General features: G+C 57.1%; 3 protein-coding genes and 1 non-coding gene across 11 annotated transcripts in view; 2 read left to right on the top strand and 2 right to left on the bottom strand.

Moving 5' to 3' along the window:
- Window positions 1-4343, bottom strand: DNAJC30 (DnaJ heat shock protein family (Hsp40) member C30). 6 transcript variants are annotated; one of them, XM_074264081.1, is made up of 2 exons: window positions 2766-4343; window positions 1-326 (listed from the first exon to the last, which is right to left on the bottom strand). In XM_074264081.1, exon 1 carries the CDS (start codon window positions 4330-4332, stop codon window positions 3673-3675), a length of 660 nt encoding a protein of 219 aa, XP_074120182.1. In that variant the 5' UTR covers window positions 4333-4343; the 3' UTR covers window positions 1-326; window positions 2766-3672. The 6 variants fall into 6 exon arrangements, with proteins under 6 accessions (XP_074120182.1, XP_074120180.1, XP_074120181.1 ...); XM_074264079.1 differs by having other exon boundaries at window positions 1276-4332; XM_074264080.1 differs by having other exon boundaries at window positions 1-311; window positions 1276-4332.
- Window positions 3923-11205, top strand: BUD23 (BUD23 rRNA methyltransferase and ribosome maturation factor). 2 transcript variants are annotated; one of them, XM_074264076.1, is made up of 12 exons: window positions 3923-4635; window positions 4725-4762; window positions 5476-5571; window positions 5657-5739; window positions 5831-5927; window positions 6690-6786; window positions 6863-6913; window positions 7959-8044; window positions 8226-8271; window positions 8709-8770; window positions 10324-10413; window positions 10752-11205. In XM_074264076.1, the coding sequence occupies exons 1-12, from the start codon at window positions 4588-4590 to the stop codon at window positions 10804-10806; spliced, it is 849 nt and encodes a 282-aa protein (XP_074120177.1). In that variant the 5' UTR covers window positions 3923-4587; the 3' UTR covers window positions 10807-11205. The 2 variants fall into 2 exon arrangements, with proteins under 2 accessions (XP_074120177.1, XP_074120178.1); XM_074264077.1 differs by lacking the exons at window positions 3923-4635; window positions 4725-4762 and adding an exon at window positions 4802-4950.
- Window positions 9207-9338, top strand: LOC141542077 (small Cajal body-specific RNA 20). The gene has a single exon (XR_012482081.1).
- A 1834-nt stretch (window positions 11206-13039) lies between the features above and the next one.
- The window catches only part of STX1A (syntaxin 1A), a 37554-nt gene continuing 27279 nt past the window's right edge, over window positions 13040-23314 (bottom strand). Inside the window, exons 4-10 of one of the 2 annotated variants that reach the window (XM_074264073.1) lie at window positions 20260-20334; window positions 18259-18332; window positions 18064-18172; window positions 17863-17936; window positions 16264-16401; window positions 15047-15157; window positions 13040-14621 (exon numbers count right to left, since the gene is read on the bottom strand). In XM_074264073.1, coding sequence (XP_074120174.1) covers window positions 14544-14621; window positions 15047-15157; window positions 16264-16401; window positions 17863-17936; window positions 18064-18172; window positions 18259-18332; window positions 20260-20334 — 659 coding nt within the window. In that variant the 3' untranslated portion in view covers window positions 13040-14543. Of the gene's footprint in view, window positions 14622-15046; window positions 15232-16263; window positions 16402-17862; window positions 17937-18063; window positions 18173-18258; window positions 18333-20259; window positions 20335-23314 lie in introns of those variants that run through there. The other variant, XM_074264074.1, reaches the window with a different exon arrangement.

Raw genomic sequence — 23314 nt, 5'->3', positions numbered from 1 at the left:
TTTATGGTTTAGAATTTTATTTCATTGTCACTTTAAGAAGTATTGTTGGCAATATTATCCCCATTGGATGAGGTTGGCTGAGCTGTCCAAGGGCAGCTGGGACCCAACCTGGGGCTTCTGACCCTTGTCAGAGTAGTGGTGTCTGAAGACCCCGGCATCTTCTGGCCGACACGAATGAATCTCTCTGAACGTGGTGTTCAGGCTACACTTGAAGCCTTTCTCTCTCAGGAGACAGAAGTCACCGGCTTTATCGTCCATGCACGTCTCCTCCATGCCAGGCTGAGACACTTGAGGAGAGCAGAGTACAGTGTCTGGAACACATTGAACTGAATTGAAACGTGTTATTGGTCAGTGACATGGAAATAAGAGCAAGGAGCTGAAATCTGATCTGCAGTAGGAAGGATGCGGATGCCTGGTTAGAGGGATGAACCATCAATCTTTAAACCTCCAGGGAAAGAATGTGGGGCATGAGCTAGTACTGGCTGGTCCTGAGGGCACAGAGTGGGAGGATTCAGCCAAAGACACCCAGTAAATCAGGAGCGGAGCTTCTAAAGGAAATGGGGATCCAGCTTCTTTCTGACTCAGCCAACTCCAAATCCTCTAACTCTAACCGGGGGATGAGGAGGTGGGAGGCGGGCTCCCCCAGAACACCGTGCCCTCCTTCAGTGCTTGCCACCATGCTCCCCACTGCCCCAGCCCTCGTCCTTCCCTCTGCCCACTACTCTTGCGTGCACCACCGTGGCCTCCCGGATGGTCTCTGAGGACTCAGTCTCTCTCCCCACTCCGCTTTGCCATCTGAACAGCTGCCAAAGTGACATCCCTAATTAGCGCACATCTGTCACTTCTTCACTCAAGAAACCTCAGTGCCTTCCCATTGTTTTGGGTATAAAATACAGACTCCTCGTTGGCATCTACGGCCAGGCCTGGCACATCCAGCCACACATTCCTCCCCCTCATACACTATCGTCAGCCAAATGTATCAACTCCCTGATCTCACAACATTCTGCCCACCAGTGACGCCCCATCCCGTGCTCCAAGCCAGGGCCCTTCACTGATCTGTGCAAACATCACTTTCCTTGAGGTGCTTCCCAGGCTCCCCGATTGTCTCATCCCTCCCATCGCTGCATTTCTTTTGCTTCCAGTCTGCACTGGCTTCCCTATGTCTGTATTATACACCTTAGATTGGAAACTCCAAGGTCACAGTATGTCTACTACTTTTGTCTCTGGGCCAGAGTTAGGTGCCTGCTTGGAACTGTTGAATGACTGCAATTTTACCTAGGATGACAATACAAAGATTGCTGCTTCTCTCTTCCAAAATCTGTGTTCTGGGGTGGGTAGGATAGTGAGCCTGGGGATTTGACTGTGCTGCTGCCCAGGATCCTGTGAGGGAATGCACTTTTAGCTTCTGGCTTCTTCCCAAGCCAGTTGTTCCCCCCTATTGGGTAGAATTTGAGGCTAACGGGGGCAGGGAGACACCTGTTCTTCTTGGGAATGTTCAGTCTCTCTGGGCTGCTCTTAGGATCCTAGGGATAGGAAAGGCCCAGGTAACATCACTTACAAACAGCACCTGGATGGTGACTTTGGGAGTCCATGGCTATGGCACTTTGGCAAAGGCCTCTGGGCTTGACAGAACAGAAAAACAGAGAAGTGCTGTGCTCCCATTCTTAGGGGCACTCCTCTCTCACCCCAGCAGTCCCGGGGAATGCTGGGAAGAACATTAGGAAATCTCTGGCTCACAAGCTCTGATTCTGACACTTGTTGCTTGGGTGACTCCCTTAGCCAGCCCTTCACCTTCTGACTATTTCTTTAGCTGTAAAATAAGACAACTGTTACTTCTGCTGCTCACTCTAGCAGGTTGTAGTGAAAGTGCTTCATAAACCTTAAGGTGAACGTTCTATGAACGCCAGCCGCTGCTGCTACAACTGACAATGAGCATTTAACAGGAGAAGCTGTTGATGTCGCACCACACTCGGTTTCAGGGGGGGAATCCAGTTCAAGAGACAGAGCTGAGGTAAATGAGGGAGGGCAGCACCAAGGGACAGGGAAAACAGACTAGGTCAAGATGGACCTAGTTTTTCAAGTATAAAGAGATTAGAGGAATGATCCCATTCTGGAGAAAGGTTTAAAGCATTAAGACAATCCTTCTGGGCTCAGAAATCCCTTCTAGAGGTGCAGGGCATTCAAGTCCCACCTCATCTGTCAGCTGAGTGACCCTGGCTGCTGAAGCCGACTCCACTGCCAGTTTTAACCTTCGCCATCCCACATCTTGAGCCATGTTACCCCCAATCTCTATCATTCCACAGGACTGGAAAAGACGATGCTTATTTGCCTGGTCCTTGGGGGACAGGCACATGACAGGAAGGACTCATCCAAAGACACCCAGGAAAGGTTAGGCCAAAAGCGCAGCAGAAAATGAGGTGTCTCGTCTGAGATGCCTGGGATATTTAAAGGGCCAGAGCAGACTGGCCCACAAGAAAGGGCCCAAGGACACAGGTTTGAACAGGGAATTGAAATGCAACCACAAGGGAGCTAATCTCCTGACCAGGCAGACAGCTGTTTCGGATGAAGCCCTGCTGATTTTTCACTGACCCATCTTTTCAGTGACAGATACTCGGTGCTGCCTTAACTCAGCTGCATTTGCGATCTGTCCCTCCCCAAACCAGGCTGGAACAGGTTGGCTTAAGATCAGCACAGGCCTCCGTTTCCTCTTCCCAGAGGACAAAGGAGACTTCCCTCTGAATGCTCCTTCCTTCTGCCACACTTACCAGCCTCAGGAGGGGCTGTCCCGGCTCTTGGTGATCTTACTTGCAGGGCTTCAATCACACAGTTAGCAGATGGTTTCTAAATCTTTCTCTTGACCTTTCTCCCAAGTTCCAAACCCATCACTTTGGCCACCCTCATCCCCCGCTGAATGCCCAAACTCAGTGAAGTCTAAAACCGGGCTGCCTACTCATCACTCCCCGTAACTTGCTTCTTTTGCCTCCACACTTTGTTAAAAACTCCGTTTATCTGAGTTCCTCCTCCTCCTCCACCACCACCGAACAGACGGCACTCACCTGCTCGGGTCCATGCAGTCATTTCCCTACACCTTCTGTGTCCCACTTAAACCCAAACACCACATCTCACAGCGTCAGAGGTAGCTCGGCAGGCAGCGTGGAGCCTGACACTGGAGCCGCCTTTACCGGAGAGGTGCTTTTGGTGCCTAATACTTGCCTGTCCCATCCCCCGCTCCCCTTCCCTTCTGCATTTTAGTGGGGCCCGGGTTTTGTGACAGTTCTCCAGCCGTGGGCACAGCGTCAACCACTTGCAGAGCCAACTAGTGAGCAGTACAGTCGGTGCTGGAGAATACTTTTTTATTGGGGAAACTGGCCAGGAGAGAAAGCAACCGGCGGCTTCCTTGGCACCTTCGGCTTCAATAAAATCTCAGACACAGAGAGGACCCCGGAGGGTCTTCCGGTTCAGCCCACTGCTTCCCATGGGGCGCTGGACACAAGGCATCTACAGCGGGCGAGGCCGCACAGACCCACCGCCATCCCCTGTGGTTGCAGCCGGTGACTGATAACAAAGACAGAAGCTCAGGATGCATTGAGACACGGTTCATTTGGCTCTGGGGACCCCGCCCCCCGCGTCCTCCTGCAGGCGCAGGGCGGGACCGAAGCCCCGGCAGTCCGACTACTTGAGGTGCGACAAGCCCATGAAGCCCAGCAGCAGCACTAGGCCCAGGAGCATGCTGTCATCCCAGCGCAGCCCCGAGCGGGCGCGCACTTCGCGGGCTTTGCGCAGGGCCTCGCGTTGCGCCCGCAGCCGCTGCTCGCGCTCCAGCTGCTCCCCGTAGTGCGCCCGGTAGAAGGCGTCGAAGTCAAACATGTGCTGGCCGCCCGGGGCGGGCCGCGCGCGCTGGGGGCCGTAGGCGGAGTGCGCAGACTCGGTCCGCGGGGTCCGAGGGGACGGGGGCGCGTGCGTGGTGACTTGCGCGTACTCGGCGCCCAGCAGGCCGCGGTCGTACTGGCGGCGCAGCGCCGTGCTGCCCAGCACCATGTAGGCCTGGCCGATGCGCGTGAAGCGCTCCGCCGCCTCCGCGCTGCCCGAGTTGCGGTCAGGGTGATAGAGGAAGCTCTGCCGGTAGTAGGCCGCCTTGATCTGCGCCTGGGTAGCCGTGACCGGGACGTCCAGCAGGTCGTACAACGCCGTGCGCGAGTACCGGGAGGAGCCAGCGCTTGCCTGGTCCTTCCCGGTCCAGTAGCCGCCTCTGCCGGAGGAGCTGGTCCGGACCTCCTGAAGCCCAGCGGGCCACCACACCGGCGGACACCGCCGGCCCACTAGGGCCGCCATCTTGCGCCGGGCGGGGTGGAGTCGGAAGGGCCGGCCAATGAGACGGGGCGGGTTACCTGACGAACTCTGCTCAGGGCCAATCGCGTAGAGGAAGAAGTCGGTTCAGGAAGGGACGGGGCTAGGACGGGCTGCAGTGCGCTTGCGCCTGCGCGGGAATATGACGCAATTCGTGGCCCCGAAGCGGCGGTTGGGTCCTAAGGGCGGCGCTGGGAGATGACGCGGATGCCGCGCTGAAGGCAGTCGTGAAGTGTAGCCATGGCGTGCGGCGGCCGAAGGCCGGAGCACCGCGGGCCCCCTGAGCTGGTGAGCCTCTCCCGTTCCCCCGAGCTCCGGCCCCGCTGCCTCCGACCCCCCTCTTATTGGCGCCCTCTCTCTCTCTGTCTCCCCCGCAGTTTTACAATGAGGAAGAAGCCCGGAAGTACACTCACAAGTAAGAGCCGGGCCTGGCGGAAGTTTGGGGAGCCGGGAGGGGGCGGGGCCTGGAGTCCGCTCGTTCTCCCTGGACCTGCCTCAGTTTTCTTAGCTGTAAAATGGGAATAACGGCAGCACCCCCCCGCCCCCAGGGTGGGTGTGAGGGCAAAAGGAGATGGGGTCGGCAGAGGCCCAGCGACTAAGTGGGTGAGCGTGGGGAGAGGTTCGGGAGCTCCCCGATGGCCCGTGGGGTGGGTGTCTGTGGCATAAGGAATTGAAGGGGGGGGGGTCATGGGGCCTCTCAGCCTCCGGTTCTGAGGGGGAACATGGGCCAGGACTGGGAGCCCGGGGCCTTGACCACGCTGTTCGCGGGCCCTGCCGAGAGATCCTCGGGACACGGGAGTGGCGGCCTTTGTGCAGCAGAAGGACCCTGATGATTCCTCCGCCGAGGGGGGGTGCCTGCTGGGGGAGGGGCAGGGGCAGGAATAGATCCGGGTAGGGGAATAGTGGGGGAGGGGGAGGGGCATGGGGGGCGCTCTGGGGAGGGGTCCGGCGCACCGGCAGAGGGCCCTAGGTGACGCTGGGGCCTGCAGCCTGAGGCTCCTGTGTGAGGGGCCGTGGGAAGTGCCAGGTAGAAGGGCTGCTGAGGGATGAGCCGGAGCTCTGGCCCCGCCTTGTTTGCCTCTGGCTGCAGACAGGGCTGAGCCACCGTGTGCTCCCCCCTCCCCCCAGCTCCCGGATGATTGAGATCCAGACCCAGATGTCGGAGCGGGCCGTGGAGCTCCTCAGTCTGCCCGAGGACCAGCCCTGCTTCCTGCTGGATGTGGGGTAAGGCGGGGGCTTCCCCGGGAGGTCTCCGGCGCCCTCGGGGCTGCTCGCGCTCCCCTGACTCTCGTCCCACTTTGCCTTCCAGCTGTGGCTCCGGGCTCAGTGGCGACTTCATCTCGGGGCAGGGGCACCACTGGGTGGGCATCGACATCAGCTCCGCCATGCTGGGTGAGTGGGCCGGCGGGGCGGCGGGCACTGTGTGTGTGTGTGGGGGGGCGAGGGCCGGCTCGAGCCCCTCGTGCCATCGTCTCTCACGCAGATGTGGCCGTGGACCGCGAGGTGGAGGGAGACCTGCTTAAGGGGGACATGGGCCAGGGCATCCCCTTCAGGCCCGGCACGTTCGACGGCTGTATCAGGTACGCTGGGCCCGGTGTCGGGGGAGGGGCCGTGCCGGTGGGAGCCGAGGGGGGGGGGGCGGGCCCAGAGGCGGGAAGACTCGCCTGGGGCTCTCTAGTCTGGATCTCCGGCCGGGTGGTCGGAGAGGTCTCGGCCGTCCTGTGTTTGGCTGCAGCGTGTGCAGTGTTTGTGGTGCTGGGAGGGGAGTGTGGAGGGCGCTGAGCGGTAACCTCGCTCTGTCACCTTGGACTGGAACGTGAAACGGGGAGAAAGCCCGGGGGGAGTCCAGAGGGTCTTTCAGGGATGCTGAGCCGCTCCTCCCACTGGGGACGACTTCTTGGGGAAGGAGATCAGGAGAGAGGAGGGGAAAGTTACAGTCTAACTTTCCGACATTTTAAGGGGGGGGGGGCTGCTTGTATCCTTATCTAATGAGGGTGAATTTTTGAGTTAATTGGAGAAACAATCCAGGCAAAGACCCATACGAGGCGAGGGAAAAGCAACTTGCAAAGGCAAGCGGAAGGTTGGCTAGGCTAGGGCTGAGAAAAAGCATCTTGTGCCTTCAAGGGTGAACCTGTGCCCTTCGGGGACGTTCTTGGGCTAAATGGCAGAAATCGACCAGGTCCGAGCAGAGGCGGCAGGAGACTGAGGCGATAGGCTCGGATTCCAGGGGACGGCGGTTGGACGGGAGCGGGGGATGGAGAGGGAGCAGCTGGGGGGGGGGCGGGGAGGCCGGCCTGCCAGGTTCAGCCGTGCTCCCAAAGACGCCTTCTGTCCTTCGTCAGCATCTCCGCCGTGCAGTGGCTCTGCAACGCCGACCAGAGGACGCACAACCCCGCCAAGCGCCTGCACTGCTTCTTTTCGTCCCTTTATTCTGTGCTGGTGAGTAGGCGCCCTCCTGGCTTTTGGGGGTGGCCCGGGGGCTGTCCAGAGACCCACAGTGTCCATTCTCCTGCAGGCCCGAGGAGCTCGAGCGGTGTTGCAGCTGTATCCGGAGAACGCCGAGCAGGTGAGCCCACTGGCGTGGGACGAGCTGGGGAGCCGGGCTCCAAACTCTGAGGGGACGGCCGGCGTCTGAGGGGGGGAGAGGACCTCCGAGGCCAGCCTCTACCCGAAAGGGATGTTCTCCATATCGCGCCATCTTTATTTGAACTAATCCTATGGATTTTATTTCACATACTTAAAAAAAAATCTCGCTCTTCTAAGGAACCCATAGGCCTCTGGTTCCTAGCATTAAAAAGGCTGAAAACCTTTTTTCTAAGACTTAGCGGATTTTTCCTTTCCTTCATGCCTCAGTTTTGAGTGTTGGTGAAAGGCGTAGGGTTGTGTCCACCAGTGATTGGTTAGAAGCGGGGGGGAGCGCTCCTTTTGCTAGTCCTGGATCTCTGCATACTCCGGGTCTGACAAGAAGACTGCGCCCCCTTCCCCAGTCCGGACTGGAGCCTGAGCACTTGTTGACCATAATTCTGTAAGACTCTCCTTGCCTAGAGGGGACGTGAGTCCCAAAAGCCTTCAGAGGAGAGCAGCGACTCCGGGGCTTTGGGACTTTCCCACCACGGGGACCGTGGACCCGACTTCTTGTTGTGGGGTGGGGGGGTTTGGTCTCACCTCAGGCTGGGAATGGTGCTCATGGAGCTCAGGGGCAGCTTGTGGGAAGTTGAGGTTCTTTTTGTGGTCTGGACACAAGATGTCCCGGGGAGGCTCCTCCTGCACAGCTCGGGAAATCCCGAGAGCCTTGTGAGGCGCCCGGGTCGTTTTCACACAGTGGAAGCAAGGACTCCTTTGTTATGTGTTTCCTACGTGGCGGACACGGTCCTTAGTGCGGAGGGCACGAGGCAGGCAAGGAAACTGCCCTGTTGTGAAACGCTCGCTCCCGTCGGCGGCGCCTCCAGGCTGGGGCGGCTCGGGGAAGGCGCCTTTCGCTCTGTCCCTACCGCTCGGGTTTGGCGAGGGCCAGAGGCATCTGACGGCCCCGCGGGCTTCAGGAGAGGCTGGGGCCGGGGCAGTTGGGCCGCTCCTGAAGCCTGCTCCCGGGGGACTTTCTCTGCCCACAGTTGGAGCTGATCACAACCCAGGCCATGAAGGCCGGCTTCACTGGAGGCATGGTGGTGGACTTCCCCAACAGCACAAAAGCTAAGAAGTGAGTCTGGGGTCGTCATCCTGTCTCTGGGGAGGTGGGGGTGGAGAGAACGGCCATCCAGATGGGCACACGCTGCTGGTGTGTTTGACGTGGCGGGGGCGGCGCTACCTTAAGGGAGCATCAGGGGAAATGAGGGCACTTACTTCTTCAAGACTAGCTCCTTGATGTGCTTTTTCTTCAGATTCTTCCTCTGTCTGTTTGTTGGGCCTTCGGGTGTGCTGCCCACGGTAAGGAAGAGCTTCTTGTTCAAAGAACATGGTGCCTCGTCCCTCTTGCTGTCTAAGGAAAGGGGGCAGGGTGGGCTGGGAAGTCAGAGAATGTTCGCTGGACACTCACAATGTCCAGCACGGCCAGAGGCATGGTCCTTTAGGTCACTCAAGGGAGGTTTTATACTTTGTTTTGTCGGACTTGTCTCTGGGTACCCCAAAGGGGCCCAAAACCTGCTCTGAGAAACTCCTGGATATGTGTGTGTGGGGGGGTTGCTTTCTTTACACCCCCTCAGAAGTAGGGGCCCACCCACAGAGGGAGATGACTTGCCTGGGGCCGGACAGTTGGCAGAGGCCGGCTTCAAACCCAGGGCGGGGGCAGTTGTTCGGGTTGGTGTGCTTGGTGCCCTTCCCACAACTGGGCCCTCCCTGCCTTCTGACCTTGACTCTGTTTGCAGGGCCTGGGCACTGAGTGTGGAGATGAACAAGAGAGGAAAGAGTCCAAGTTCTCCAAGGAAAGGTAGACTTCTGATGCAGCCTTGTTCCTGGCTGGTTTGGGCAATACCCAGGGAGGAAGGAGATGGAGATTGGAGAGCTCTGACTATGGTCAGGGAGGAGGAAGTCCCCCTTGGGGCAGGAAGCTTGTAGAGATGGTCAGCTTTCCCTGTCCTCCCCGTGGTTTACTTTAAACAGTGAGATCGTGTTGGGAAAAGTCTGTGGGGTCTGGTGTTGACTCCCTGTTTCAACCGTTCTCTCCTCCTGCCCTTTATGTCTGGAGCAGCTTAAAAGGATTAAGAATTGCTAATTGTAACAGTTGGGCCCAAAGAAGGAAGGAGAGAGAAAAGATTTGGAACAAGTGAGGGGAGTGAAACTTGATTGTGCGGCTCACTCCCCAAAACGTTCCGACCTGGTCTTGATGGATGGCCTCACAGACCCAGACTGGCCGTCATCCTGAGCGTCTCTGAGCTGTGGGGCTGCTGGGATGCTTGCCCCTAGCAGCCGGGGCAAGGGACCAAGAGCATCCCTGAAGGACTCTCGTCGGGGCCGTCCTTAGCCACGGCGGCCGCGTTTTCCTGCCTCAGACACCAAAGTGCCTCTGCGCTGTTGAGTGGGTGCTGCCTGGCCCATCTGTGGGTTTTCTGGGCTCTGGTCTGAGGGCAAGAGCTCCACCAGCCCTCCTGTCTGTCAGCTGAGTCCTAGGCTGTCAGAACACAACCCTGTCATGTTACAGGTGGTGAAACAGGTCCAAGGAGGATGAGGCGTGCTCAGGTGACAGCTCTAGGGCAGTTCAGCCTGAGCCTGGCCTCTTGGCTCCCATTCAGGTGTAACTTTCCTTTGCTCCCAAATTTTAACAGCTTTTTTAGAGCCTAGGGCATTTTCTTAAAATTTTAAAAAGCAGCCCTTGCCAGATAATTATTTTAACTTCAGCACAGTGACTTGAAGTGAGTTGTGGGCCACCTGTTGGAGTGCCGCCTTGGACTTTTTTGGGGTGGGGGCTCCCAGCACTTGGCCCCTTTTTGCCCTTTTGGGACTCCCTCCGCCCCGATTGCTTTACTGGAACAAGTAGTTGCTACTAGGCACAGGTATCCATGGGTCCAGAGTGGCTGGAACGCTGGGATCTCCATCTGATGACATTGAACAAGCACATAGTAGCTAATGAATGAGTGTCTAAGGAGACAGTAAAGACTTAAAATTTTTCAGTGGAGATAAGACTGGGCAAAGATAAATAGAATAACATTGAAAACAGTGAGTCTCAGATCTCTGAGGTCAAGAGGAGAGGGAAGAATCATTCCTGGCTGAGAGACAAAGGCAGCTTCATGGAGAGGCGGCCTTGGAGTTGGAAGCTATGAGAGGGGCAGGAGGCAGCTCGGGGATAGAGGAGGGCTGTCTGGGGGACGGGCCCTTCCCAGGAGAGCACGCCATGGGGAGTGGGGCTCCTCCTGGCCAATGCTGCATTGTGTGCAGTCTGCCACTGGCACTTGGAGAAGAGGGAAGGAATGATCATTGCCGAGGTGGTAGAGAGGGCGGGATGGGGGACGTGACCTCGTAGCTCACAAATCTTCCTCCCTCCAGGATGCGTTATAAGACAGCGAAGGGGAAGTCGCTGAAGAAGAGCCGGGACTGGATACTGGAGAAGAAGGAGAGGCGGCGGCGGCAGGGCAAGTGAGTGTGTGGAAGGTCTGGCTGTGCGTTCGGGGGTGAAGGAATAGAGGCAGGATGGTCCCTTTAGTGAATCCTGGAATATGCCGAGGCCAGGTGGGGAGGTCAGGGACGCCACCCACGTCCTCCCCCAGCCTTGGTTGTCCTCCCCATCTGGGAGCAGGATGTGGGTGACAGAGATGGCTTGGGACATTCCCCGTCTGGCTCAGGAGACGGCCTGCCCCATACTGGACCTTGGATCTCCCCCTGGGTCTCATGTTCTCAGTGGTTTAGGGGGTAAACCGTGGCCTCCTGTGGGTTCCTCTATTCATTTCCCTTCTGACACCCTGTTCCCCTTGTAGGGAGGTGCGAGCTGACACACGTTACACTGGCCGCAAGCGGAGGCCCCACTTCTGAGCAGCTGCATGCGTCCTCTCAACCCGGCCCAGAGCTCAGCCCCGTTGCCCTTTGGGCCGCTCTAGCTCATCTGCTGCTTGTCTGCCACGTTCCAGCGGCTGTGGCCCCCAGGAGCCCACCATTGGTTCCCCAGGGCTTGTGGCTCTCCATTTGTGCCTTAACTTTGCTGACCCAGGAGGTGGTGACTGGCTCTAGCTTCTGCCAAAGGGGCACAGTGGGGCTGGAGGCTGGGAGTGGCCTGTTCCTGGGTCCGTGGCTGGTGTTTGCAAGAGCCTGCCCCACTGTGAAATGGCAGCCTGGGCATGGGGTTGGGGGGCTTGGGGAGAGCAAGGTTCCTGCAAGAAAAGACTTGGATCATTTCATCTTATTTTTGAATAAAGTACAACTTGGCAAAAGTGAGACATTCTTGAAAGTGGATGTCATGTTTCCTGCCGTAGGAGACTGACCACTTCCCATTTCATTGACTTGACTTCCAGCTCATGGAGCCCTGAGACAGTCAGCTTGGGGCAGTGGGGCAGTGGGGGCATTGACCCAGCTTCCCAGGCTCTTCCCACTGAGCCATCCTCCTCCTTGTTAAGCAGTGAGGGCCGAGGAAACCAGAGAGAAAAGGGAAGAGGCTGTGGTGAGAGGCCCACAGGAGGAGAGCGAAAATGCTGGCCGGCCTGGCGCAGTTGCTTTGGCCTGTGCCTTGTCTGCTGCTGGTGGGTAGCTTGGGAGTTTGGATGCGTGGGACCTCTTGAGGGGAATGGGGCGCAGAGAGCCCAGCTTGCTGCCCCAGAGGGGTTAATGGAACCAAGGGAGCAGAGGATTGTGTTCTAGTGAGGGACCAGGGTTCAGGTTGTGCCATTAGTCAGGCCTTGTGCTAGGTCTGCGATAAGGAAGCGAAGATGAGACCGGTGCTGGAGTGTTTTGGGGGGAATCACAGGAAAGGAGAGTTCTCCCCGACGCTTTTGGAACGAGGGTGCAGTGAGTTGGAAGAATTTAGAAATGGGATGGGGGCTGATCGGTTTCTTGCCTCTTTTTATTCCTCATTTGGGGAAAGTCCTGGGTCTGTGTCACCCACGCTCTTAACTTCTCAGAGGTCCCGGGGCTCCCTGGTTATGAGCAGGGGCTAAGTCTCGCTGGGTGCAGAGTGTATGACAGAGTATGAACTATGAACATTAGTTTGGAGGGCCCCTCTGCTCTGACCACTAGGCTCAGCTGAGACTCTGGCCTGGGGAAAATCAATCCTGGGTAAATGCCAGTTAATTGGCAAGTGTCAGGAGATGGGCCAGGGTTTATGCACCAGTGAGGAGCCAAAGATTCCTCGGAGAAATGCAAGTCACTGTCCCATTCCCTCCTCCCCCCGCCTCCACTAGGGAGGGACATAAACTTCCATAACAGTCTGGTAAGGGTCTCAGCTGTGAGTGAGTGTGCACGCATGTGTGTGGACGCATTTCACAGGAGCTGGAGTTCTTATATTTGATCCATTTACACTCCGTGGGAGGCACCCGCATTTACAGGACCCTAAAAAGCAAAACTGGCTCCTTGTGGGGGCACAGAACTCCAGGGACCAGATGTTAGAACATGCGAGCAATAACTGGGAGGGGGGGAGTGGGGAGTGACAGGGAAAAGCGTCTTTTGTCCCTCAGAGGAGCTGGCTGGGGCCAAAGCTCGGAGCCAGGAGCTGGTGTGAGAACTGGGAGAGGTCAGTCTGGCTAGAATGGGGGTCGAGGGACAGGGTGGGACCCGATAGTGAGCCGAGGGCCTCGGGAGCTAGCGACGGTTCTTAAGCAGAGTGCTCCCAGAATGTCAGGGCAGCAGGTATGTGGCAGGTGGGCCGGTGCAGGCCGGAAATGATGGCAGGGGGGCCCATTGTGGGGGCACTGTGAGAGTTAAGGTGAATGGGGGGGGAGGTGAGGAACCACAGCCTCCGTCTCCCACCATGGTTTGCCATTTCTGTTCCCCCCTGACGTCAGAGCCTAGGATTTGGAGCAGGAAGGAGGTTGGAAGCCCCGTGCCCTGGCACTGGGCTCCTTCCAGGCCATCGCTTGCCCAGACCCCATCCCCCAGGCAGCTGCTGGTCTGTCAGGTCAGCCTGGGGATCCCGGCTTTCCTGAGCCTCTGAGCATCTCAACGCCCTTGGTGAGCTCCCCTCAGCCCCCCTAGGCTGGACGGGACACAGGCCATGGGCTCTGGGTGCCTGAGTGACCAGGGCCCGGCATTGGAATAAAGGAGCCGGAGCCTTCCACCCGGTACAGATACAAATGTTTATTCTACATAAAAATTTCACAAAATGGGCAGCTGGTTGCACCAAGAGCTTTGGTGAGAAGGGAGAGGGGAGGGGGGCAGCGCAGGACAGTAGTCACCGTCACTGGGCTGGAGCAAAGCCTTGGGGGGCAGGGGCGCAGGGAGCCTGGGTGGGCCCTGGCAAGGGCACCATGCACGCGGGCACAGATGTACCATACACACGTACAATACACACACATGTGCACACACCACACACAGACACACAGACACACTCACACCCACACACAACCAGCCCTGGAGGAACCTGGGTGCACCCAAGAGCCCGTGTCCGCCAAGGGCACCCACAGGAAGGAGGGAGGAATGGGGCAGGGGCAGCTCCAAGTGGGGATTTTGTTTTTGAACTCCCCCAAAGTCCCAAGCAGTGGGAGGAGGGCCCCCTGCTGGCTGATGAATACTGCGACGACGTCACCCCCGTCAGACCTGGCACAAGGCACATCAAGCGAGGGAGAAGGCAGAGGAGGGGCACGGGAGGGCACAGTGAAGCCTGGGGCTCAGGGAGCATGCCCTGTACATGCAACATCCACGGGGCGCAGGGCGGATCCCAGAGGGCCGAGGGCGGCTGGAGCGAGCGGCTGGACTGGCGGGCAAGGGCAACTCCAGAGGGCTCCATCGCTGCCCCCGGAGGGCCCAGGCCCGGCTGCCCACTCCCTCCCCCCTCACGGAAACTCCAAGGGGAGGGGGACGGGAGGAGGGTTTGCCCTGCAGGCCTGGGGGGCTGGACTTGGATGTTCTCTGTCTTTCTCTAGGTTCTCACGGACATGAGCGAGAGGCTGGGAGAGCTGGAAAGGGTCGGAGGTCAAACCCTGGGCAGTGCCAGCCTGGCAGTGATCAGCAGTGTCACCTCACTGGTCCCTCCCTGAGAAGTGGGCAACAGCACCAAGGGGCCCCGACCCGGTTCTGGCCGTCGCTGGGCTCGATCCGGGAGGGGGCAGTCCAAGGTCAGGGGCCTGGGGCTTCTGGGAGGGGGTCCCAGCCCTGAGCCGGGCGGGGCACACAGGCCTGGTGGCTCAGCCCAGGGTGGGCCTGGCTAAGGGAATGGGTGGGAGGGGTCGGGGAGTTCTTGGAGGCCTCGGGGGGCCTGGGCTCGCCAGCAGCCCCTTCCCTTTCCTGCTTCCCTTTGCTGGTTTCCTCTCACGCTCTAGCCGGAGCCCTTCCACCCCAGCATCCCATCCCCCCGCCCCACTGTCCTCCCTGTCCCCCGAGGCCCACGTGCCCCTTCCACACAGACACACACAGTGTTACAATGAGATCATGCACATGACATGGCTCAGCTGCTCTGGGAGGGGGCCGGCCCTGTGACGTGGTGGGGAGGGGGCGCACGAGCACGAGGGGGGGCTCTGGGCCCCGGTGTGGGGGGCGCGTCCCCAGGGCCCCGGTGGTTAGCAGCAGCTGTTGGCACCTCCTTGTCATGGGTGGTCCGAAGGGTGGAGACGGGGAGGGGCCGGGGTCTACCCAAAGATGCCCCCGAACGTGGAGGCGATGATGATGCCCAGGATCACGCAGCAGATGATGATCATGATCTTCTTCTGCAGAGGAAGGAAGGTGGTGGGTGGAACGGGGAGGAGGCTGGGGAGGGAGGAGGGGCAGGGGGAGGAGGCCCAGGAAACTGGGGAGGAGGGGCAGGGGGAGGAGGCCCAGGATACTGGGGAGGAGGGGCAGGGGGAGGAGGCCTGGGGGGCTGGGGAGGGAGGAGGCCCAGGATACTGGGGAGGAGGGGCAGGGGGAGGAGGCCCAGGATACTGGGGAGGAGGGGCAGGGGGAGGAGGCCCAGGATACTGGGGAGGAGGGGGCAGGGGGAGGAGGCCCAGAATACTGGGGAGGGGGGCAGGAGGAGATGGAGGAGGAGGAGGCCTGGGGGGCTTGGCTCCAGGGCCAAGGTTCTGAGCCCTGCTGATGCTTCTGGAAGAAGCCAGGTCTCCTAAGGGATGAAGGAGCCCCCCCCCCCCCTCACCCTTCGGGCCTTGCTCTGGTACTTGACGGCCTTCTTGGTGTCCGACACCGCCCGCTCCACGTAGTCCACTGAGTGCTCCACGTTGTACTCGATGCGGTCGATCATTTCCCCCTAGGAGGCCAAGGGGCCAGGCTGGAGGGGCGGCCCCCCTTCCTGGCCCTCGGGCCCTGGACCCTTCGGGCGCCCTAGTGCGGAAGGGAGAGAGCGGTCAGGGGGGGCTGGGACTTAGGGGGCTGCTTCTGGGCCCCCCACAAGCGGGCGGACAGCGGCCACAGGCGGTTCCGGGACACTTGCCTTCCCGGACAGTTCATGCAGAAGCAGCTCCCACCCTCCCCCGGCCCCTGCGGGAGGAACAGAGGAAGAGGAGGAGGCAGCAGAACGGAGGGCGAGCCCTTCCCGCAGGTTTGGCCTGGAGGAGGGAGGGAAGGACTGGGACCAGTCAGTTACAAACAGCTGTGGAACACTAGTGGCCTCTGGGAATCTTTCATTACAGTAAGGCGGGAGAAGGACCGAGTGTCAGGGGACCGAGGCCCAAAGTGCACACGTCACTTTTCTCATCTGGAAAACGGGTTTAAAACACTTGCTACCCTTCTCTTCTCCGGGTCATTGTGGGAGGGTTTTGTAAACCCAAACTGCAACAGGGAGGGGCGCTTGTTCTCCCAGTTCTAGTCTTGCCCTCCCCGCGCTGCCTCAGTTTCTCCATCTGTACAAAGGGGGTGGCGTGGACTGCAGCCATTAAAGCGTCAATCTGAGTTTCAGCGGTTTGGTGAGTGAGCGAGCATGTGACTGAAGGAGCCCACTCCTTGGGGGCAGAGCAGGGGAAGCCCCCGCGGGGGGGGGGGGGGGGGGAGGGCATGCGTGCTGGAGCCCAAGCTGGGGAAGTCCGGCCATGCAGGAGGGCCCGGGGCACAGTCATGCAGGACTCGGGGGCTGGGCCATGCGGAGGCGCGCCTGGGGGAGGCACATGCATCACTGGTTACCTGAGGGCTCCGTCCGGGCAGCGTGTTGGACAGAAAGGGCGGGTGAGGTTAGAGACCCCCTCCCCACTAACCCTAACCCTAACCCTCCCCCTCCCCCAGCCATAGATACATCCCTCAGTCTCAGTCCCTAACGGAGGCTGGCAAGGAGACGAGCCTCTAGAGGCCCGGGATGGGCGGAGGACGGCCCAGAAGTCCGGAGGCTCAGCCCCGCGTCCCCCACCGCAGGACGAAGCTCACCTGGCTCTCCACCAGCATGGCCATGTCCGTGAACATGTCGTGAAGCTCGCGGATGCTGTTCTCCAGCTTGATGATCTCACTGTGCCGGGTCTCGATCTCGCTCAGGGCCTGCTTTGTGATGTTGGAGTCCATGATGATCTGTGGGAGACAGGAGGGCATCGGGGGGCGGGGTGAAGGCTGGCCCGACAATGGGCTCCCCCAGAGGGACTCAATACACGAGGGTGGAGGCCGAAGTCCTGGACCAGAGGCCGGGAGGAGGCTGTGCTCTGGCAGCCAGAAGCGTGGGGGCCTCCCTCATCCCTCCCCGGGGCTACTTCCCTCCTTTAGAATTTTGTTATTTTTATTTTGGACCTAATGAAGTCAAGGAAGACTGTTCACACACACACACACACACACACACACACACACACACACACACACTGAATATTGTACACAAAAGTGCAAACATTACATCATTTGTTTTTCCTTTTAAATATCTCGCTCATTTGTCTTAATCAAATAAAAAGGTCGTCCGTACAGCACATGAAAACTGTGACTATTACATATAATTTGCTTTTCCTTTTAAATCCATGATAAATCCAAAATGGAACTTTAAAAAGTGTGTCTCTGTGGTCTCTCTTTTTTTGTCTCTGCAATTAAAAATGCACAGAGACTAATTTCTTTCTTTCTCCCTTTCCCTTTTCCCCTTCTCTCTTCTCCCTCTTCATTTCTCTTCCTGTTCTCCTTTGCCTTTGCTTCCCTTCTCTCTCCTTTTCTCCCTCCCTCCCTTTGTTCCTTCCCCCCTTCTCTATCTCCTCTTCCTCTAGGCTCTTTCTCCTTACCTCTCCCTTCCTTTCCCTCTCCTATTCCTTTTCTTCCTTTTGGGAAACCCTACCCATGCACACTCTCCTTGAAGAGAGCCCTCACGTCCCAATTTTCTTTCTGTTAAATATCCTAGTTCTTTCCCTTAAGCTTCATGAATTGAGAGCCGAGGACGGTTCGTCGTCCCGATGGCTTTCCTACGGATGCCCGCCACCTCATCAATGTCCTTCCTGAGCTTGTGGGGCCAGAACCGCAGGGTGCCTCTGGGACACCCTTTGATGGGCCCAAGATGGGTTAGCCCAGGCTAGGAATCTCTTTCTTGGCTGTTTGATCAGACTTGTGGGCTTGTGGTCCACTAAAACTCTCTTCCCTTTTCCAGAGGAACTCATCTTCGCACCCCAAATGTAAGATTTACGTTCATCTTTATGGAAAGTCAAATGATCAGACCTGTCCAGGAATCCCAGGATCCTTTGGAATCACCCTGGGAGTCACTGACCCTTAGCTCTCCCTCCCAGCTTTGGGGCATCTGCAGATTTGATTGGCCTGGCCCTCCACGGACATCAGGCTTGGATTGCCATCTAAGCCCTCTGCCTGCTGGTGCCCCCACCATAGACTGGGCTTTGCTGGCTGAGAACAAGAATCATGGGGTCCCAGGAAGGGCCTTGGGGGTTGTCAGAGGGCCAAGACCCTTCTTGAAGGAAGAGGAAGAAAGCGAAGGGAACACAGCTAAGTTGAGAACTGAACCGAGGCTCTCGGCCCCCACGTCCACTGCTTTAGTTGCCTATGTGTGTGACTTACCCCTGAAGCAAAGATGGCCGGGTTCCCGCTCTCCAACATGTTCTCCAGCTCCTCGCTCGTGGTGGTTCTGCCAGCTGCACGGAGGACGGAACCCAAAGGAGGTGAGCCAGCCGTCCCCCTTCTCTCTACTGGCCCTTCCCAGCACTAGGCCACGGGCCTGCCCACCCCGCTGCCCCCAGCCCCAGCTCCCATGGCACTCACTGATCTCCAGCTGCCTTTGGATTCGGCCCTTGCAGCGCTCCCTGTAGTCAGACTGGGTGGCGTTGTATTCGGACATGACCTCCACAAACTTTCGGGACAACGTGGAGTGCTGGGAGGGAGCAGGCGGGGGATCAGCCGGGCCCTGCAGGCTGGCCGCCCTCAGCCCCCCTGGGCCCCCAGCTCATGGCCACTCACCTGGGTCTTCCGAATCCTCAGGTCTGCGGACGACCTGTTCAGTCCCTCCTCCTGTTCAATACTCTGCTCGATACCTGCGGAGGAGCAAGGCTTGCAGCTCCCCTGCCTACCCTGGAGACCCACCCTGAGATCTGCTCTGATCCCCTCCCAGGTGCATAGTGGGGAGGTCCCCCACCATCACCCCGCTTCTGGAAGGGATGTGGGCTCAGCTTAGAGACGAGAGGGACCCTAGCTTTACACATGAGGGGCAGTCACAGCTTAATAAATAAAAAGGCGGGTAAGCTCTGGAGTCAGAGGAGCTGGGTTCAAATCATTCCACTTGTGTGCTCTTGGCAACTCACAACTTCTTGGGGTCTCAGTTACCTCATCTGTAAAATGGAAGGTTGGTCTAGATGACCTTTGCAGCCCCTCTTAGCTGTAGATCTGTGACCTTACAATCTAAACCTTCAAATCTCTGAGCCTGAACTAGTTGACCTCTGAGGTGCACTTCTAGGCCTAAGCTGGACCAGAGCCCAGGGGCCCATAGCTCCAAGACTGGTGCTCCTGTGACCCAACAAAATCAGAGGATATCAGCTAGAATCTGTTGTTCGATCATTTTGATTGTGTCCAATTCTCACTTGGGGTTTTCTTGGCAAAGATACCGCAGTGGTTGGCCATTTCCTTCTCCAGTTCATCTGACAGATGAGGAAACTGAGGCAAGCAGGGTAAGTGACTTGTTCAGAGTCCTGGAGCTGATAAGTGTCTGAGGCTGGATTTGAATTCAGGTCTTCTTGACTCCAGGACTGCTGCTCTATGCACTATGGCGCACCTAGTTGCCCCAAGTCATCTGGAAAAGGGCTGTAAAATATCACCTGGCCCAAGCCCTTTAGCTTATAGGCGAGGACACCGAGGGTGATATACAGGGTCAGAGAGGGCGTCAATGATGGATCCAGGACTCGAATCCAGGTCTCAAGCTCTTCCCATTCATTTGACCAACATGAAGATGAATTAGAGCCCAAAACCAAACGATAACACCCCCATTTGTACCCTGCTTTAGGATTTTAAAAGCACCTGTCTTACATTATTGGTTCTTAGGTCTAGAACCAGAAGGGACCTCCGAGGTCATGGGGCCCAGCCCTTCATTTTTCAGATGAGGAAACTGAGGCTCATAGAAGTTGAGTATTTCCCTACAGGGTTGCCTTCCTCTGCTCTCTTGGTATTTTAGGGGCAGTGAGGCGGAAGTGGAGAGCGCTCTGCCCATTGTCAGGAAAGCCTGAGTTCAAAGGTGGCTTCAGACATTTCCTAGCTGTGTGACCCTGGGTCACCCTGTCTGCCTCAGTTTTCTCATCTGCTAAATGAGCTGGAGAAAGAAAATGGCGAACCACTCCAGTATCTTTGCCAAGGAAAGCCCAATGGGATCATGAAGAGTTGGATGTGACTAAACAATCTATTAACAGATAATCTCCCTTATTAATATTGACGCCCATTTTTGTCTTTTTAAAAAATCTCCAGCATTTAGCACAGGGCTTGAGGTACAGAAAACAACTATGAAATGTTTACTGGTTGTGCAAGACCACACAAGGAGTGATGGGGGAGGACTCGAATCCAGGACCTCTGCTTCCAAATCCAAGGTTCTTCCTACTATACCACACTGCCTCCTCTCCTCACCCACCGTGCCAACCTGCCCCTAGAGCAGCAAGCTTGGGAAAGATTTCCCCAAAGGTTTCTATTTGCCAAACTGTGGAAAGGGAACAGAAGCTGAGGCTGCATCCAGAGAGCCCGGGAGGCTCCTCTCTGTAGGGTGGGGCCAAGCCCAATAGATGAAACTTAAAAAGGGGTGGGAAGTGGGTGAAATTTATAAAAGAAAACTTTTTTTTATTCAAGGGGCTCCCCCGGCCTTTCCCCCCCTCAGTAAAAATGGAGCCGGGCCCCCTCTCAGGTCCCAGGGGCATAAAATGAGGTAGCCGTCCCCTGGAAGCTGCCCAGGCTCCCGAGCTCCCCCCGCTGCGCCCACACACTTACTCTTTAGTTTGGACCGGACTTTGTTGGCAGTCTTTTTTATATCTGACATGAGTTCTTCCAGCTCTTCTTTTGTCTCTGGTGGTGTAGGGAGGGGGAAGAAGAGGAGACACAATCCTTAGGGCTGAGAGAAGCTCCTTCTGGCTCCCTCCCAGCCAGTGGGGTGAGGGGGTGGGGTGGGAAGCAGGAGTTCTGGAGTGCCCTCCAGTGCCCCCCCCATTCACCCTGCCAGCCAGAGGAATTTTGCTGGGGAGCAATTTAAATGGCTCTTAACCAAAAGATGAATGCTCCACCCAGGTTTTGTGAGGCTCCAGCCCCTTCTTCAGCACCAGGGACAGGGGCCCAGGCCTCTGGCTGGGATAGCTTTCAGAGAGCAGAAGACTCCTTAAGAGACTGGGAGGGGCTGATGCTTCCACTCCAGTCTCCCCCATCCCACTCCCCCCGGTTTTTATCCTCTCAGAAACACTGTCACCCCTTCCTCCCCCGGTCCTTCAAGTAACAAACAAATAACAAGTGGGGTCTAAATTTCAGGCAGGAACGATTGCGGAGCAGCCAACTTTGTAGTGAATGGAGCATTGAACAGAGGCTTGGTGAAGAGAGGGGTGGGACAGGTGGGGAGGGCGGGCCCCCTGTGGCCCCTGGATAGGAAGGGTCCTCTTTGTCCCCTCTCTACATCCCATAAGTTCCAGCAGAGGGTACAAGGGTGGGGGTCTGCTCACGGCAGTGGTGGGAAGTTTTCCGTGTGTGTGTGTGTGTGTGTGTGTGTGTGTGTGTGTGTGTGTGTGTTGTATATGTGTGTGTGTGTTGTATGTGTGTGTGGTGTGTGTGTGTGTGTGTGTGTTGTATATGTGTGTGTGTGTGTGTGTGGTATATGTGTGTGTGTGTGGTGTGTGTGTGTGTGTTGTATATGTGTGTGTGTTGTATGTGTGTGTGTGTGTGTGTGTGTGTGTGTGTGTGTGTAAGGGGCATGGAAGACAGTAGAACAGCTCTAGAGATGAGATTTAGGGAGCCAAAGAGCAGAAGTTTCCCAAACACAGAGCCACAGAGAGGGGAGTTTCCAGGAGGGCGGGGGAAGTAGAAAACCGTCTGTAGAGGTTGGGGAAAGGATCAAAGAGGAGGAAAAGCTAGCTAAGCAAGCTCCTCATTCTCCCTTAATGAGGTAAGGAGGGGAAAATTCATTTACTAGCTATACTGTCAACCGGGCCTTCCTGTTCTAATTAAAAAATAAAATAAAATAACAGGGCTGACGTCCCAGTCCCTGGAGAAAGGGGTTGAGCTCATTTTACAGAGGAGGGGACTGAGGCCCAGAGAGAGGAAGTGATTTCTCCAAGGTGCTGAGACAGCACAGGTAGGGAGCGGCAATCACACTGTGGACTTCAGCTCCCCTCACTGTCCCCACTGGTCCTTCTCCGCTCCCATTCTCTTCCCTCCTCCTGCTCCCTACACCAGCGCAGGCTCCTTCAGCTCAGCTTTGCTCAGTCCCCAAATACTTAGCTCTTTCTCCTTTATTGGTTAATGGGGGAAACTGAGGCAAGAAGCCCGCCTCGAAGGCAGTCAGTGCTTTTGGTGGCATTTTCCCCAGCACGGAGGGTGGTGGCTACGCCAGCCCTACCCCTGCAGGACCCTTCCACCTTGGCGATGGGGGAGGGAGACTGACTTCTGTTCTCACTAGTGTCAGCAGTTTCTGTTCTGAGACCTGCTCACACTTTGTCTGTGCACCCAGCTGGGGAAGGGGAGGTCTGTGAGGGTGACAGGGAGGGGGTGTCGGCACGGGCTCCTCCCTCCCCCTCGAGATGCTTCCTGGGGAGGAAGGAAAGTTACAATATTCCTGTAAGTCACAGACTCACGCTTCTAACCGAATCCTGCTCTTCCTTCCTCCTCCTCCTCCAGGAGTGTCTATAACACATGTGCGCTTGTGTGCTCTTAATGTAGCCCTCCTCCTGCCCCAGAGACACAGCCGCATGTGCGCACACAGACTATAACGTTACAGGCCGCAGCCTTCTCCAGCCCGGCCCTATGACAAAGTTCTCCGAGAAGTCTCTGACTGGGGCAGCTGGACAGTTCTCTCCCCCACCTTCCCAAGGATGAGGAATCCTCCTTTAATTCAGACACATCCTCTCCTCGTCCTACCATTGACTCTTAAGAACACCAGTGACCCTCCTCACTTGCTTGAAGGATTGTCCTTCCTCCCTCCTCCTCCCAGGAAAAAAGTTTCCCAATAATTAGTTACCCCAAAGTGGTATGTGGGGGATTGGACAGGAGCATACCCTAGGAAGCACACGTTAGGCTTCTGGGTAACATCTGGGGACAGATGTGGCTCAGAGCTAAAGGACGTGGGCTTTTTGGAGGGGCAGAAATTCCTAGCAGATCAAAAGGAGATAACAGGAAAGTGTTTTCTTAGTCCTCAAAGGGCTACATAAGCTTCAAATATTATTTAAAGGAACCAGGTAATCAATGAAATATTGCAGAAGGGCTGAAGGCTGGAAATGGAGGGCTGTTGTCCGTGTCCCTAACACACACACACACACACACACACACACACATGCACACACACACACACACGCACACACACACACACCCTTATTCACATACACACAATAATACACACACACACACTCCTCTACAAGTTGGCCAACTGGACATCATTCTGGTCCCCTCTAGGAGCTGACCTGGCTGATAGGTGGTGGTGATGGCGGCGGCAGAAGCAGAGTGAGCTCTGGCCTCCACTGCCATCTGCTCCTCTTGGGAAAGGGCCTGTGTGTGTGTGTGTGTGTGTGTGTGTGTGTGTGTGTGTGTGTGCGTGTGTGTAGCTACCTCATCAGCCTCCTCCCAGACAACCCAGCTGCTCCCCTGACTCCAGGACGGGCAGACAGGGTGCTGCCTGCCAACAGGGCAGGAAGGGCGGGCAGGCTGGGAGTTTGGTTGCCAGGAGAGAAGGGGCACAGGTGGGGGAGCTTGCTTCTCTGGGGCAAGAGATCTGGCAAAGGGGAAGAGGGCCTGAGTGTAGGGACTAATGAGTCTTCTTCCACCTCCTAACCCTGCTCAAGGAAACTCAAGG

This window comes from Sminthopsis crassicaudata, chromosome 4 (assembly GCF_048593235.1).
Source record: "Sminthopsis crassicaudata isolate SCR6 chromosome 4, ASM4859323v1, whole genome shotgun sequence".
Taxonomy (NCBI): domain Eukaryota; kingdom Metazoa; phylum Chordata; class Mammalia; order Dasyuromorphia; family Dasyuridae; genus Sminthopsis; species Sminthopsis crassicaudata.
The sequence above is the reverse complement of the archived record's forward strand: the minus strand, read 5'-3'. Positions and strand labels throughout refer to the sequence as shown.

Bases quoted from the DNA above. Each gene is read 5' to 3' on its own strand.
- BUD23 (XM_074264076.1), top strand. From the start codon at position 4,588: ATGGCGTGCGGCGGCCGAAGGCCGGAGCACCGCGGGCCCCCTGAGCTG. The intron at 5,928-6,689 runs GTACGCTGGGCC...GTCCTTCGTCAG, and splicing joins ACGTTCGACGGCTGTATCAG to CATCTCCGCCGTGCAGTGGC. The intron at 8,771-10,323 runs GTAGACTTCTGA...TCCTCCCTCCAG, and splicing joins TCCAAGTTCTCCAAGGAAAG to GATGCGTTATAAGACAGCGA.
- DNAJC30 (XM_074264081.1), bottom strand. From the start codon at position 4,332: ATGGCGGCCCTAGTGGGCCGGCGGTGTCCGCCGGTGTGGTGGCCCGCT.